This window comes from Alosa pseudoharengus, unplaced genomic scaffold (genome assembly GCF_046254945.1).
Source record: "Alosa pseudoharengus isolate Yale_2024_CS ecotype anadromous, Long Island Sound unplaced genomic scaffold, YU_APseudo_1.1 YU_APseudo_1.1_scf_14, whole genome shotgun sequence".
Lineage (NCBI taxonomy): Eukaryota > Metazoa > Chordata > Actinopteri > Clupeiformes > Clupeidae > Alosa > Alosa pseudoharengus.
The window spans coordinates 31,318,719-31,336,107 of NW_027468609.1; the positions used below are offsets into that span (position 1 = coordinate 31,318,719).

Sequence of the window (17,389 nt, forward strand, 5' to 3'; positions counted from 1 at the left end):
CATATTTAAACGGATCACAGACAACTTTTATACGATTTTGGGCGTCTTATACCAACAGCCATAGACTTGTTAGTGTTATGAGTTTGGCTAAAGACCATTTGATTCGATATATCTGATGTCGCAGCATGTTTCTTTAGAACGCCAGGTCTATGGCCGCTGATCACTGTATCCCTCTGAGTCGAGTCGATCGACTCGAAATTGACTGTGTAGTGTACCGTTTATCCTCGGACAAAGGCTGTTGCCAAATCACACTTTTCTCAGTGGCTGGTATCTTTATTATAAGTTAGAATATAATGTATTTATTAGAATATAAGTTGTAGTAGCCTAGCGTAGGCTCTCATTATCTCTGTGGGCTAACACGCACTGGGAACATACAGTAAGTGCAAACCAGAAGTTAGCGATGACTTCTCGGGAATGCCCAATCAGACATGTCAGTTGCGTTATTGCGCGCTAGCTGGGTAGTCTATTTTCAAACTACAAACCTTGACAATCCTAGTTTATTATTTTGTGAGTTTCTTTGTTGATGGTCATGTTTTACTTTTTGCGAGAAGGCTATAAATGTAAATATTATCGCTGAAGTAGCCTATAGTCATACATTCTTGTTGGCTCCATATAACCTCTATATCAGCCGCAGGTGCACTTTGCCTCAGGCAATCGATTTACCTCACGCAGTCTGTGCATGATTTTCAGACTGCAATATCAACTAAATATAGCCCTTGCGAGATAACGTTTTTATTTGTCTCACTCTCTGTTTTCCCTTCAACATTTCGCTTCTAAGTGTCAGGGTTCGGGTTCTGCTGTGCAGTTAGGTTGATGGCAACGAAATATTTTATATTTGGCGCCGGGCTCTCTTAACTATTTTGAAGGTTATGTTATATTAAATATATGAAGATTATGTTAAATCGTTGTTGTTCAGACAGGAGTGCTGTCTTCCGACGCTTGCTTGATAATGCGGCTGGGCAAAGCAAAACGCGATCCTCTAGGATGGCTTCCAGATGGATGCCTGGCCAGTCATGCGAACGCATCAAACGCGTCCTGCTGCGATGTGCCGCTGTATTCACACTGATTTGATCCAAGCATACTTGGATTGAATGGGTGTAGGGCGATTGAGAATTGGCTCTAGACAACAATAATAAGTACGAGTGGCCGGTTTACAGATTAGCTTTGACAGTTTTACCTTTAAATGTCTCTTCAATCCGCAGCAAAATGTGGGTCAAAGTGTAGCTGGAAATCCTGTTTTAAAGAATGGAAGTGTTTTCCCCATAGGGACACTTACAAAGATGCTCATTCCTTGTTCGACAGTAGGTCATTGTGCATATGAAGTGGGGTTAATGTTGCTGTGTGTGGGGAGCTGTAAGGTGGTAGCCTACCATGTGCATCATTCTGATGTCTTACTTCACTTCACACCAGTGGGGGAAAAACAGTAGCCTTTTTTTAGCCAACCATGGACTTGTAAAACATGACATGAGGTAAATGGAATGATACAAATTTAATTCATTGAGAGCCCAGAATTTATATGATGTTCGAATATAGACACACAGAAAAAGCTCTGTGGAGTGTGCAGCGTTAGGACTACCACACTGACTCTGTGACGTAGCCAAGGATTGTTGTGTTGTTTTTCATGGCATTCATGCAGACTGTCCATGCAGCTCACGGTCTTGCCTCTAGCCACAGCTCAGGTTGAGTGACCCACAGGGCAGCAGCGGGTCACGGCTGTCAGCCCAGATGGCCAAGGGGGAACTGCGACCAGGCAAAGGCTCTGGTCTGAGAACAGCCAGGGCCGACGTTGGCCTACTGTGCTGAGGATGAGACCCACTGTCACTGTTTTCTGTGCCGTGGGCAAGGTTCAGTAGGCGAGGCATCTCCACTTGCTTCACTGACCCAGCTGCACTGGATTAGCTCTCTATCACTCGATGGATAGCATCAGTGCACTCAAGACCTGCTGATTTTGCCTTTCCTGAATTCCTGCCAAAATGAGTTCTGCACCATGATAAACCTAGTAGGGTGCAGTTTTATTGAATTTGGAGGAAAAACAGAGCATTTGTTTTACGGCCTTTATATTGTCACATTTTAGATATAACTGATAAGTTCATTTAGTTGCCGTAGTAACTATTTGACCTGGGCCTTTTATTCAAGGTTTGCCCCGGTTTTGAATAGTCTGCCCAAGGCAATGCTGCGGTACTATTGCAGAGTGTGTTGCTTCTGCTTTCTGTTGGCACGGTGCTCTCTAACAGAAACTCCTCAGGACTGACACTTCTGACTCGATGCTCCCTTTCAGTCAGAAATAGCTCAGAGAGCAAAAATATTCCCCTCATAACTCCAGATATGGTGAAAAAGTGATACAAAGTTTTTTATTTATTTATTTACTTGTGTTGATTCTCACTGAAGTGTTTTTGTCCTGCCCTGTTTTTGTCCTGCCCTGTTGACAGTACAACAAACCTCCACACAGTTTTCTCCAGACCGAGGAAAAGACAAAAGGATCAGGTCTCGCTGCTTCTCTCTGAAGCAGTTTTGATGCGCACACACGCACACACACACACACACACACACACACACACACGCACACACGCACACACACACACACACGCACACACACACACACGCACACACACACACACACACACACGCACGCACACGCACACACACACACACGCACACACACACACGCACACACACACGCACACACACGCACACACACACACACGCACGCACACACGCACACACACACGCACACACAGAGTGAAGGGCCATAGGCGGCGGGTTCCCTACCGGAATGAATCACTGCATCTCAGGAGTATCATAGAACACACACACGCACACTCAGACACACAGACACACACACACACACACACACACATTTACACAAACACACACACACACAGAGACACGCACACACACACACACTCAGACAGACAGACACACACATACACACACACACACACACACACATTTACACAAACACACACACACACACACACACACACACACTCAGACACACAGACAGACAGACACACACACACACACACACACACATTTACACAAACACACACACACACACACAGAGACACGCACACACACAGACAGACAGAGACACACACACACACAGACACTCTCAGTCACTCAGCTCTTGCTGCTGCTTGCCCGAGGCTGTCGTAAATATCAAATAATACCAAACACTGCTCTCATCTTCTAGGTCTGTAGGAACAATATGAAGGCAAGCCAGTGACATGGTGTCTGGTTGGAGTCGTGAACTCTCAAGAACAAATACTGTTCCTGTGGCAACCCTTTCTTGTTATCTGGGCTTGTAAGTGCCTCTGAAACTGAATATATGTCTTTACTATGCAGCAAGTCTCTCCTCATCACTAATTGCCTGATTAACGTTGTGTTCTAGTTAATGGTGTACTGCAGCATTCAAATGGTAGCCGAATGTAAAACGCGTGCTACAAGATCGACTGCAACGGACTACACAGAAGAAACCCATTTGAGAGTTGCATAATGGAGAAAAATAAACAAGCAAACACAGTATTTGTTCTGAGACAATAAACACACAAGGATTGTTTTTCAGAAGGCAGCTTAATGAGACCTCTGTTTCCCTGCTGCTGAGTGTCTATGATGAAGACGTACGGTGGTAATAAGCGTATTAGCCGACGGGCCTCTGCAGGGGGAGGAGACGGACTCGCCCTGCCTCACCTCTTTCTGTTGCTCTTTCCACAACAGGAACTCCCCAGTGCCACATGCTTTCCCTGCTGCTCCATGCTATGTTTTACTGGGGAGGTGGCAGACTGAGTGTGTGTGTGTGTGTGTTTGTGAATACCAATTACAATTTCTAGCACTGGCACCAGATAGCTGGTGTGTTCATGCTGCCAATATTTGCCTGTGTGTGAGTCCTGAATAATTGGCACAGTGCACCCTGTTCGTCAGATGAATGTTGGCAGATTGTGTATTTTAGACTTTTTCAGAAGTTGAGTGTTTATGTGCTATGGGAAATAGCTTGTGCTCCCATCTGTCACTTGAATCAGAGGCCATAATGTCGTATGAATTTGCCTGTTTTTGTGTGCGTTCCTTTGTGTGTGTGTGTGTGTGTGTGTGTGTGTGTGTGAAATTTACAGGGACTGCTAAACAGGCACTATGAATAGAAATCTTTTGGGCTGAAATGACCTTTAAACACCTTAAAAGCTTTGAGGAAATTAACTTAAATTAAAATTAACGTGAAACAGAAAGGATCTTAATTGAATCAGACTGATCGAAGAACCATTTAACTTAATTTGCTGAAGATTCTTACTTGAAGCCAGGAAGTAGCTTCCAATTTTAGTGGAGTAAATACGATTTATAGAGATTGGCAATCAAAAGATCTACAATGATCTCCTTTACGTTGCATGACATGTTGAGTGGGAACATACCTATGAGAGCCAACGTACAGTTACAGCTGATCCTGTAGTTTTCACTGTGTTATGTAAATAATAATATCTACCCTCTGAAGGAGAGGGCAACATTCACCAGCAATTCCTGATAGAATTCCTTGATAGATATGCTTAAGTTTGCAGTCTTCAAGTGGCTCAACAGGTACACTCATAAAAAACACAAGCTTGCATAATGTTTGCACTTGGTATGATTCATTGGATGGAAAGAACAAAATCAGACAGAAGACTTTGTGAAGACAGTCTGTTTGTGTACTATATAGACTTAGGGCAGTTTGAGTAAAGCAAAAGAAAGACTACAAACAAGGCACATGGAAACCGCAGACCTCAATGCGATGATATCTCTCAAATTGAAAGAAACCTAGGGCAAGTTCAAAGTCAGAAGGTTTTGCATTATTCTGCTACAGTATAACATGTTTGGTCACGTGTTTGGTTTTCTGTGGTTTGGTGTGTGTGTCAGAGGTGCTTTCATATTTTATCAGCAATAATGTCTAAGCCATATTAAAAAGGGTGCACGGTGTCAAATTTAATTGAATTTTCATTGACCCCCTCCAGTGAAAATCAAGTTTTTCAACCTTGTTATGTCTATCATGAGCGAAATAAACTGGCAATATCAAGGCTGAGGATTTCTGCTTTGGATCTAGTCCGTTGTGCAAATTGAAGCAGCAGTTCTTTAAACTGCCTGCTCAACCGTTTGGTAGAGCACACTTTAAGACACCATATCTTACCAAAAAATCCAACTGTTTTGAGTTTAAACTAGTGTCACCTATTTTTAATTTAGTCTTAGTCTTAGTCTTGTGACAAAATGTCCTTTTTAGTCTTTGTCATATTTAGTCATTCAAATATAATTTTTGTTAGTCAAGTTTTAGTCGACTAAAAGTCTCGTCATTTTAGTCTAGTTTTAGTCAAAAGAAAACTAAAGGTATCTTAGTCTTAGTCAGTTTTAGTCAAAACATTTTAGTCTTCTTTTTTTATAACAAATTATTTCTGATTACCATTCGAGTCAAATAGTGTTTCACACATCTCAATTTTCCAACAGTATTGTGTGTCCACAGGGCTACTCGTCTGTTATAATTACTCATTCTGATTTTTTGTCAGTCAGTATGTTTACATGCACAGGTAAGTCAAGCTAGTTATAGCTCGGCTGGGATTTGACCATAGACAGTAAAAGATTTGACTGGACCACTGTCATGATATTCATAGACCAGTGTTTCTCAAAGTGTGGTCCGGTCCACAGGGTTGCAGCAACAGCATGTAGACTAGCCTACAGGAAAGCTGTTGAGCATAAACTCATTCGGAATATTTTGATAACGTAACAGCTAGATATTCTGTCTTCTCATTTTGTAGACAAAAATGAAGAGAGATTTTATCTTAGTTTTTATTTCATGCAAAACATTTTAGTCTCGTCTTTTTTCGTCAACAATAATGCATCTTAAGATAGTCTTAGTCAGTGTCTCAGGACATTAATGGCGTCTCGTCATCGTCTCGTCTTAGTCATGAAAAAAAAGGTTGTTGACGAACATATTTCCTCTCGTCTCGTCTGACGAAATTAACACTAGTTTAAACATATGGAGCCATATCTACCACTTGAGTACTACATGTTAAGCACAAAATATTTGCTCAGTAGGCTACCTCTGTAATGGTGAAGGCTACACATCTACCAAGTTTTCAAAAGTAAGACTTTTTTTTCTTCATTATTATGTTAAAATGAAGTGGAATAACACATGTATTAACTTACATTAAAAATATATACATATTGTCATGGTTAAATTGCCAGGTTGAAGTGCCAGTTTATGGTAAAAGTCAGGTCCGTATAGATAATACTAGAAAACATGACAACGTTTATGAATTAATACCATTATATACTGTTTTCAAATGTATACTACTACTGTAAACACAGCATATATATGTTTAAAAAGCATGCATACGCATGAAATATATCAAATAGGCTTATTAGCTATGCTAATCTATGCTAATTCAATGCAATTCAATACATTTTGGTCTGTACCATGAAGGGGAAACTGATTCAACTATATAAGCCATATATTTTCTGAAAGCTTAGACCCTCAGGATGTAATCTAACATGACATGAGACATGTCCCACCCTCCTCATTAGTATGCTGCCCAAGCATAATACATTGAGTATTGGTAAATAGTGTATATGACTAATACTGTTTTGGGCTATCATGTCATGAGGAGGGTGACAAATGTCAAAACCCATGTCAGTTCACATCTTGAGGGTATATGCATTCAGACAATGTATGGTTTAGGTGGTTTAATTAGCTTTTCCTCCATGGTACAGCCCAAAATGTATCAGCCATACGCTTAATTTACCAATACCCAATGTGTAATGCATGGGCTGCATACTAATGAGGAGGGTGGGACATGTCTCATGTCATGTTAGATCACATCCTGAGGGTCTAAGCTTTCAGAAAATATATGGTTTATATAGTTGAATCAGTTTTCTCTTCATGGTACTGACCAAAATGTATTATGTGTACATGTTCTTCACCTAAATCCATAGAATTCCATTCATTTCATGGGTAAATTTACTTAAGTGGTCTGCAGGTATAGGAATGAGTTTATTTCTTGTTAACATGTTTTCTCTTAAACTCTGGGACCAGGGCTACAAGATAATACCACTTTTTTGGGGAAAAAACTGTTTTCTTTCAGTAAAACACAATAATCTCATGCCAAAGTCCGATAACTGACTTTTACCATTAACAGGCACACACGTTTGGTAGAGGTTCATAGAAATTGAATGGGAGGGTCCTTTGAAAAAAAAATCACAGATTTTTCATACTACAGCCTAATAGAGCAAGATAAAACAAACAAAAAAAAATTTCATCACTTTTATCATGGTGTGCCAGTTAAAGGGTTATGAGCATCATGAATCCTGAGTATTTAGGGGTGGAGGACAGGGACAACTCTTCATAAAGCAGACAAGCTAGCTAACGTGTTAGAGCTAAGATATAACCTAAGATAATTAGCTGTTTGCTATCATAAACTGTCAGAGCTGAGAACAATGTTTTTTTAACATTTAACATTGCGTTGTCAAGCCAAGGGATGATGTTATCTATTAGCATTACTTTTCTGTTACTTTACTGAAACGGATATAAAGGTAATAACTTCATTAGCCATTCTCATACTTCTACTTAGAGGTGACCTTTTACAGTTAGGCCTAGTTCTTCATCCTTTTCCTCAGATCCGGATACCAGTTTAAACATGTATAGTTCAATAACTACAATGTTACATTTGTATAGTGTGTAGGCCTCGCAAAAACGCTCTAGAAGAGGCTCCTCTGGACCATCTCTGATATAGCCTCAACAACTCTCCTTAACACCAGGCAGTCTTAAGCTATAAGCGCTCACCCCAAACATGGTCCTAATGGGTTTTCTGTTGAAGAATGCACACTGACTGCAGCCAAGATGCTGTGGTGGAAGCCCATGGGGAGCGTTTGGGATGATATTGTGGTTACTGCAGCAACCGTATTTACGACATTTACAGTGGGACTGATACTGATGAAATATTTATCAGGCATGGGCAAGGCTGTTAAGGCCGTGAGGAGTATGGGGCTGGGGAAGGCTCTTTCAGTCGTGCTCTATCCCAGGGTGTTTCTTTTGTTTGGCTTCTCACCTCTCTCTCTCTCTTTCTCTCTTTCTCACACTATCACTCTCTCTCTTTCCCTGTGTGTGTTTGTTTGTGTATGCATGTATGTGTCACTGCTGGTCCACGGACTATGGAAATAGAGAACATGACCCCCCCCCCCCCCCCCCCTCTCCCATGGGCTGGTTAGCCACTGCCACCACCCTTTCATTTGCAAGTGCCTCTGTGTCTTTGCATATCAACAGCCAACCTTGTTGGTCTACTGTATGACGACTTGAGGGAAAATACTTACGATTTGACTATCAGGTAACTCAACACTCACACCACTGGACATATACTGCTTTCCTTCTGTTTGCTTTTCATGGTGCTTTGCCTATGTCAGAATTTGTGTGTGTGGGGGTAGATGGATGTGTGTGTGTGTGTGTGTCTGTCACATGCACACATGTCTGCATTCGCGCCATATGTGTTTGTGTCGCTCAGAATAACCCCCTGTAATCTGCACAGGGTGAGAGCATGAAGCGACACATTGTTCAGCTCTCTTTCTCTCTCTCTCGCGCTCTCTCTCTCTCGTACCCTTGCTTTTTCTTTCTTTGTAGAGGAGAGGATGTGAGGGCTGTTGTGTGTGCTGACAGGCTCTTTAGTAAAACACAGAGCACCCTTCTACAATGACCTCTCTGCAGGCTGCGTGTGTGTGTGTGTGTGTAATTACACTCTCTACTTGCCCCTCCTGGCAGAGACAATGTTAGCATCAACCTCCTCGTTAGCGCGGCGCGCGCATTGTTCAGCTCTCTGCCTCGCTGTGTTATCTGTTGAAGCTTGTAGCAAAAGGCTCCAGTGATTCCACTCGGGCTGCATGCGCACTGTGTTTTTTACATACCACTGCTGCACTGCACTGCCCTGCTCTGCTCTGCACTGATGCCACAGTGATGAATGTGCTCAGCGGGTTGAGGCCCTTTGAAAGCCGAGTGTCTGCCACCGGGGGAGAGGACTAGCTGGAAGGGGCTTTAAGTGCGGCTGTCGCACCGCTGTCATTGGAAAGACAAACACGGACACTTATACATTCACGTTCCTATGGGCGGGTGTGTGTGTGTGTGTGTGTGTGTGTGTGTGTGTGTGCCGCATAGAGAGACGCACAGGGGATGAACAAACGCAAACACAACTCATAATAGCACGAGTGGTGTTATTCATCTGTGCGCACACACACACACACACACACACACACACACAACAACAACTTGCCGAGCTGACATAAATCACATTTACAACCGACCATACAGTACATGCACACCTCCCCTACCCTGTGGACCCAAAGGGCACATGATCCAAAAATGATTCCTTTCATCCCCCTCTCTCTCTCTCTCTCTCTCTCTCTCTGTTTCTCTCTCTTTCTCTCTCTCATGCAAGGCTGGGCTGATGTTTGCACTGGCACCCTTTTAACAGGACTCAGTCCAGCAGAGCTCTGCCATATGCCGTTGAGTTCTGCGTCCAGAATGTGTGTGGGAGCACATATGGCTTTAGCCAGCTCTGCTTTTCATTACGTCTGATTAGGGAATACAGTAAGAAAGACTCTGTAAATGGTATGTGTTCACACTCATGTGAGTTAGTGTGAGAGAGTATATATCCGTTGAAGTATGCAAATGGTAAAGAATGGCAACTTTGCACCTGCACCTATGTGTGTGTAGGTGTGTGTGTGTGTGTGTAGGAATATGTCAATTTCAAAAGATATGAGGACTTTGCTGAGGGATTCATTTGCAAAGGCTTGCTGATGATGTGTAGAGTGCACCGCTAGGAAAAACACTCATCATCGTTTCAAGAGACTGCAGAATTCATTCACTGCTCTAACAGTGTGTGTTTGTGTGTGAGAGAGAGAGCTGTGTGTGTGTGAGAGAGAGCATGCCTGTGGAAGAGTAGCCTCAGTTGATCTGGTATTGACAGTGTGTGTTCCTGTATGTCTATGTGTGTGTGAGAGAGAGAGTATGTACCGGTATGTATGTATGTATGCAGTGCTTCTCACACATTGACTTATTTGTGGCGGCCCACCACAATATCAACATTGACCACCACACAATGATTTTCCAGGTTGTACTAAATTGTGCTTAAATCTGGTTCATCATAACCACGCTATGCTAATTTGTTAAAAACTGTTGAATTCAAGTTAATTCTGCAAACCTATCCCCACAAATACAATTCAGTTCTGTGGGAAACACTGTGTATGTATGTGTGTATGTATGTGTGTATGTATGTGTGTGGAGATCCAGTGAGCTGATCTGGCAGTGGGCTGGTGTGTGCAGCTGACCTAACGTTACCCGACACGCGTGTTGGAGGGGAAGTAGGAGGTCCATGGAGACCTATAATCTCTGAATTTATGGAGGAATCGCTGCATCCGGGAACTATCACCAGCACTTCATAGCTTAAGTAATGAAATCGTTTGCTACTCAAGTTAAGTGCGTGTATCCATAATTATTGGAATAGATGATCACTGGCCTATACACACAGAGATGTACTGTATGTACGCACATGCAGGACAGAATTAGTGAATAAGCCATTATAGCTATGAAAAAACTTGGTGAAGTGCACACATAACCACACAATCATACACACACACACTCACACAATCACATGCACGCATGCACACACAGACACACTCACACATCTGTGCTAATATATGTGCATGCTAATGAGGAGACAGAGGAAGATGGAGCATTCGATTTACACTCACACCATGTGAGAGTGTGTTGAAGAGATTCAGAGAGAAAGGGAGAGGGAGAGAGAGAGAATAAGTAGAGATGAGACATATGGAAATGAGGAAAACACGAGGGCTGACTAAACAGATGGAACCCTCGGAAGAATCTGTTGTGTGTGGGTTTCCTCAAGGCTTCATTGAGCACACCAGGAAGGAGAAATGCCTAACCACTAAACAATCCTCTCTATCATTGATACAAACCTGTCTTAGCTAGGGAGTCTCCACTTACATAAAAGACCTATTCACAAGCACTGAAAGTATTTCTCGTTGATGTAGAGAAACCTCTCATATCTACATATTTTTAAATATGAGTTTCATAGCCCTACAGGCCCAGAGCATGTAGTTGCAGTGCATGAAGTCTCATGTGAAATACACAGGTCATTCACTAATAAAGGACTTTCATAATCAATCATATCACATAGCTTGCTCACTCACTCATAAAGGGCTTCCACGGGAAGGTTAATGGGCTGGCTAATAGATTGCTGATGGCGGGGAGTTCATTCAGTCAAAGGTCGTGTCTGTCATTTGGTCCCATTTTGTGTTGTGGTGATGGCTGTGAATCTCAATCTCAAGTGCTCATTACAGATCTCCCCTTCTTCCAGCAGACCGACGAGAATCCCACAGGGAATCATCGGGAGAAGACGATAGCCCCCCCCCCCAACCCGGGAGGAACGTCCAGTTATCTTGCCTGCCTAAGATCTTGCCAAAAAGGAGACAAGCAGCAGACAGTCCAGACGAGAGGAGACAGGAGTGAAGACGCCGCATCACTCATCACCCCCCCCCCCCACTCCCCCCTGCAGACGATGTAACATCACTCCAGCTTTGAAATAAGATCTGGAGAGACATTTTGGAAAAGGAAGGGAGGTGTCATCTCTGACTTTTTTTTTTCTCTACTTATCAATGACGTGAAATGTCTTGGAACATCTGCTGCATTGGAGCTGGGAACATACCGACAGTAATGGGGAGAGAGGTAAATGAAGAGAGATGAAGGGTGCGGAGGGGCGCTCATTAGGAAGTCCAAAAGTAGGCCATCCTATCCTCAAGGAAGAGTAGAGGGAGGGGGGAAGAGGAGGAGAGGGGGGAGGACGCAGACAGACAAGACCACACGTCTGCAGGTTCAGAGTCTCCAGGAAGTCTCTGTGAGCCTCACATTTCGTTTCAGGCTGCTTTGAACCACCAAGACTTTGACGCATTTCCTGCAAAGGTTAGCAACACACACACACACACACATTCTGAGAGACCAAAGACATCCCACCTGGGCACAGGGTGACGGCAGATCTAAGGATAAAACATTTTTTTTTGTCTGTCTGTGACTCAGTGCTTTGCTGTTTTGGAGTGTGGTTGCCTGCTCGCACTACCCCATGCCCTCGCTATGGAAGTGTCCAGCAGCGCAGGCCTGTCCACCGCAGCAGTGGTGGCCATCGTGTGCAACGTGCTGGTGGCCGTGCTCATCTTCGTGCTCTTCCTCGTCCTCTACCACGCCTGCAAGGTGCCCTCCAGCCAGGAGAGGGAGCCGGTGCTCACGCCCGTGCAGGACCAGCACGAGCGCAATGAGCACAAGTACCTGTTGAGCGCCACCTGAGTGACCCCTACCCCTGATGCCCACCTTGCGTCCACCTGAGCGCGGGCGGGCGTGTGGCCATCACCATTGAGCGGCGTGTCAGTCAGGGCCACTGCTGTGTGTGAGCTGAAAACTGATCCGTACCACAGATATGGTTGAGTCTGCAGCTCCGATTCAGACTCGGCATCAGACTCAGCAACTAACACTATGTGAGCGCGAGTGTGTGTGTGTGTGTGTGTGTGTGTGTGAGAGAGAGAAAGAGAAAGACAGAACAAGCGAGTGAATGTTTGCCGAGACATGATGGACCCTGTGGTCAGGGAGAGATGAATAGAAGACCGCTAGCTGCCCAGCACTCTTTGTCGCCCCCACCCCTTTTTATGTGGCATTTGGTGAATATGTCAACACACCCTGGCTGGTAGCAGCCCATCAGGGCCCCGATTACAGCCCTACAAGTGACTGAGTCATCCCATCTGAAATGTCAGGCGAGAGGCCTCTCACCTGCCTCTCATTAAACCAGCAGTGCTTTTTCTTTTCATTCCAACGCATGAACACACACACACACACACATACTCACACACACACATATACTCATACCACAACAAACAAAACACATGTAGAAAGGATAAAGTGTTGTTCATAATTGTTGGTGCACCCCCTTGTCCAAATGACATTTGAAAAGAGTGTGTGTGAGCATGAGGAAGTGTTTGGTGAGTAGGTTGGTGACCACACGTAAGGAGGCTGTAGGTGCATCATGACTTACACCACTCCATGAACAGTGTTATATAACAGCAGACGCTCTCCCACTCCTCTCTCCTTCAACTGCTTCATGTCTGTCGGTCCATCAGTCTGTCTGTCTGACTAAATACTCCTACAGAAACAAACATAAGGATCTCATCATGTGTGTGTCTTTCTGTGTGTAGGTAGACATTGTATAACTTACATGATACTGATGAAATAATGTTATGTAATTCAGATGTTAATCTTGGACCAAAAGCACTGACCTGGACTGACTACAACTAATCTTGTATTTCAAGTGACTAGGATGTCTCTAATGTTCTTGAAGTCACCATACACATCATATGAGATATTTGCTACTATATACTACAGCATCTGAATTGGCACCATGGGGGGGGGGGGGGGGGGGGGGGGGGACAACATTCTGTAATGAAGAGGAACTAATGAATGCTGCATGGATGTGTGCTCGAACTTTGTGATGTCTTGTCATCTGACTGGTTGGATGGTGCTTTATCTGACACATCAACTAAGACGAGGAAATGGAGAGGGACGAGGTGTCGTGTAATGCCGTAAGATAATTGGGAAGTGTGCTAATCACTGCAGAAGTGCTGGAACAGCACATTGTCTCCAGAGACAGGACAGGTCTTATAAAAACATGGCAACACATGAAAGCTCATTTGTGATGATAACTTATGTGTTCATTTTGTTATATCTAATATTGCAGAAGTGGGTAGGTGGTGTTACCTATGAAATCAGAAGAAGTATATACTGTATGATAATATAGAAGCATGTCTGACAACAAGTCTGTGTAAAGATGTTCTGGGTCATGGTGTCTTGTCTCTGAATCACGCCCAGCTTTAATCAAGCCACTCTGTTTCTTGGTATTTTATGCCCCCAACGTTGTCTTCCAGGCAGCGCTGCCTGGAAGGCACTAGGGTTAGGCATGGGTTAAGGTTAGGGTTGGGGTTAGGTTTAGGATTAGGTGCCTTTAAGTCAGCGGTGGCAGCGCTGCCTGGAAGATGACGTTGGGAACATAAAACACCATCGAGCACTCTTTCTAGTGCAGATGTTCTGTGACACATCTGCATCAGATTTCGCACCAAAAACAGCCACACCCACAGGCGTATGCATGCGCATGCACACACGCACGCACGACCACACACACACGCACACACACACACACACAGCCACCTTCCCTGTACAAGTCACCTAACAGAAGCTGTAATAAAACAGAGAGACTCAGACTTACACATATGAAAACAGAAGAGACAAGCCAAAATACTGCATTTGAACTGATGTGTTCTTTTTTTAAAAATAAATACATTTTCAAAATGAAAATAGCTGGCGTCATTTTTTTTCCTGCAGCATAAAGAATGTTTTAATTGGAGCTATTTTTCACAGATTCCATTTAATTCCTTTTATGTGTAGACCTTGAATTTCAATATGGGATCTATAAAGTGGCCTTCAGAGTCCGGCTGGACACACATAGCAGGACACAGAGAGAGAGAGAGAGCGAGAGAGAGAAAGAGATATGAAGGAGGGGGCAGAGGGGTCTCCATTTCCAATCTTTAATTGCTGTTGCTCTCCGGCTCCCTCAGTAAACTCAGGAGCTTCTCCATCTTGGCGATCTCCACCTCGGGCCCCTTGGGCACCTCCTGGCCTTTCTTCTCCTGTGGACACAAGGACAAGAACAGAGAGATACTGAGAACCATAACTGACCGATGAAGAAGGGACACAGGAATACAGATGAGACAGAGGAGGAGGAGATGTGAAGGACCAGAAGGAGGAAAGAGAAATAGACAAATTAGGGCAAACAGAGCACTGGACAGTGCAATGAGGGTGATTGAGCGATGTGACATGGGGGCATAAGACAGAAAGTGGGGGCATATTGAGAGAGAGAGAGAGAGAGAGAGAGTGAGACAAGAAGGGAGGAGGAGGAGGGAAAGATAAGTGTGTCTGAGAGAGAGAGATGACTCAGCCATGTTAAGTGGGATGGCTGACCTAGAATTGCCAATCTGCTCAGTTGTCATGGGATTCTGGGGACAGAGGGGAGAAAGCACGTCCCCCCACACACACACACACAGAGACATGCACGTACACACACACACACACACACACACACACACACACAGCCTCACACACTCCCTCCCTGGCATTTGTCCCAGACTATTACAGTCAAACAACTAGATGAGACCTAGACCGAGGGAGGGAGAGAGAAAGGGATAAATGGAGTGGTAGAAAGATGAGAGAGGTTTTGGGGGGTGGGGGTGGGGGGTTCTGACTGAATCCTTTTCTATCAGAGATCATTGCTATGGTTACTTACCTTTCCGTCAGGCCATAATGATCTTAATGAATCCCCCGAGGATGCACCTAATTGAATAGGCTGGATGAATACCTCTGTGCCTCTTACCTCTTCATCTCTTCCCCACCTGACAGCGTTGTGGCAGCTGCTCTTTCCCACCCTCTCTCTCTCTCTCTCTCTCTCTGTCTCTCTCTCTCTCTGTCTGTCTCAGCTGCTCAGCACTTAAACTACACCTTGGACCCACCTCCCTCCCAGGTGTGTATGCTGGGTGCGATCCCACAGTGCTTTTAAAATCAATTAACTCCACACTTGAGCGTGCTATGTTTAATCACTTTTATATTGCTTTTTTTTTTTTTATCGCAGCCGTGTTAACAGATTTTAGTGAGGAGTGTAGAGGAAACTACAGAGAAAGGGTGAGGCATTTGACTGTATCCAAACAGAACCGCGGTGAACCTTCGACAGGTGCTAGGGAAAAACCACTTGTTCGAAACGCAAAGCTAAAAGATTCCACTCCTACGGGCACGTCCTCCTTTAAGCTACAGTGCTCTGTGTCAAGTTCCAGGGCTCAAACGTCAAACCAAAACCGCTCGACCGCTGTAGACCGGGCAAACCATTTCACTTTTGCTCCTGTGCCCCCATGCACTGAGCGATGAGGAAGAATTCTACAGCTCACGAGAATACTCATCGCACTCGAGGCGTCGTGGAGGAAAATATAACTCCAACTCTTCACACCCACAAGACAGAGATAGATAGATAGAGAGAGAGAGAGAGAGAGAGAGAGAGAGAGAGGGAGAGAGAGAGAGAGAGAGAGAGAGAGAGAGAAGACGAGCGAAAGCAGTAGCTCAAGGTGAAGGGTATTTATGGCTCGACAGCGTTTGTGCGGTCGCTGATCGTGACGGGCAGAGAAAAGCGATCCTGGAGGAATTAAAGCGGCCTGAAGAGAGTCCAGGCGAGGTCAGACGGAGCTGCTTCGCTGCTGTTGCGCCGGGAAAAAAAAGAACCTTTCAATTCAACTCTCACACAGACATACACACACAGACACATAAACACACACACACACATACACACACATACACACACACACACACACACACACACACACACACACACACACACACAAAAAAATCATATTATTGAGGCACTGTTACAAAATCTGCTACAAAGTCCTTTATCTACTGATACGGGGTCTGAGAATATCTTGGAAGTGTTCTGCCAGAGCTATCAGGGTTGCTCTGATGCACTGATTGGCAAGTGTTTCATTTATAAGCGTGTGACGATGAAACTGTGAAACGTCACAACTGCCCACGCGTCAATCACCCAGGGCACGTCCAGGAGGAGCGGCATGCTGAGGCGCCAGGGGCACTCAGAGCGCCTGATGAAGGGGGCCCACCTGCGGGCCCATGGTGGTTCTCAGATGATACTAAAAGAGCTGCTGTGCTCCATGCACGGTAAGTCCAAACTGTAGGCTAAAGACCTGCTGATCGCATTTTGTCTGTTGCAAGACGGCAGCTATGTTTTATTCATTGTAATGAGCAGTTGCCATGTTAAAAAGAGAGGAGGTTCTGTGTTCAGTTGCCATGTTAAAAAGAGAGGTGTGTTCTGTGTGTGTGTGTGTGTGTGTGAGAGAGAGATGCAAGTGCAAGTGTGTTCAAATAATAATCAGTTACTATTTAAATGACAAGGGTGTGAATGTGTACATGTGTGTGAGAGGGATAATTATGAAGTGTGTTCCACATACACACACAATGGCAACAGCAAAATGACCCATAATGGGGACTCTGGCACGGGCAACACACAGCTGGTTACATGTGACTGCATGCAGATTACATCATGACCTATGCATCAAATATAGAGCCAACATTCATACTCACACTGAACAGACAAAGACACACGCACACGCACATTTCTTTCCACATAGTGACTAAACCCTAATGGGCAAATGTGTGATTCACAAGGCCTCTCTCCTGTGAGTAGCCATGACTCCTACGGCCTCAGGTAAGCGGTCAGACAGCTTCAGTCCTCCG

General features: G+C 44.4%; 1 protein-coding gene across 1 annotated transcript in view; it reads right to left on the reverse strand.

The window, feature by feature from the left end:
* Nucleotides 1–14,536: 14,536 nt before the first annotated feature.
* The window catches only part of dnai1.2 (dynein, axonemal, intermediate chain 1, paralog 2), a 34,024-nt gene continuing 31,171 nt past the window's right edge, over nucleotides 14,537–17,389 (reverse strand). The window contains exon 19 of the mRNA XM_076283434.1: nucleotides 14,537–14,733. Coding sequence (XP_076139549.1) covers nucleotides 14,632–14,733 — 102 coding nt within the window. The 3' untranslated portion in view covers nucleotides 14,537–14,631. The remainder of the gene's footprint in view (nucleotides 14,734–17,389) is intronic.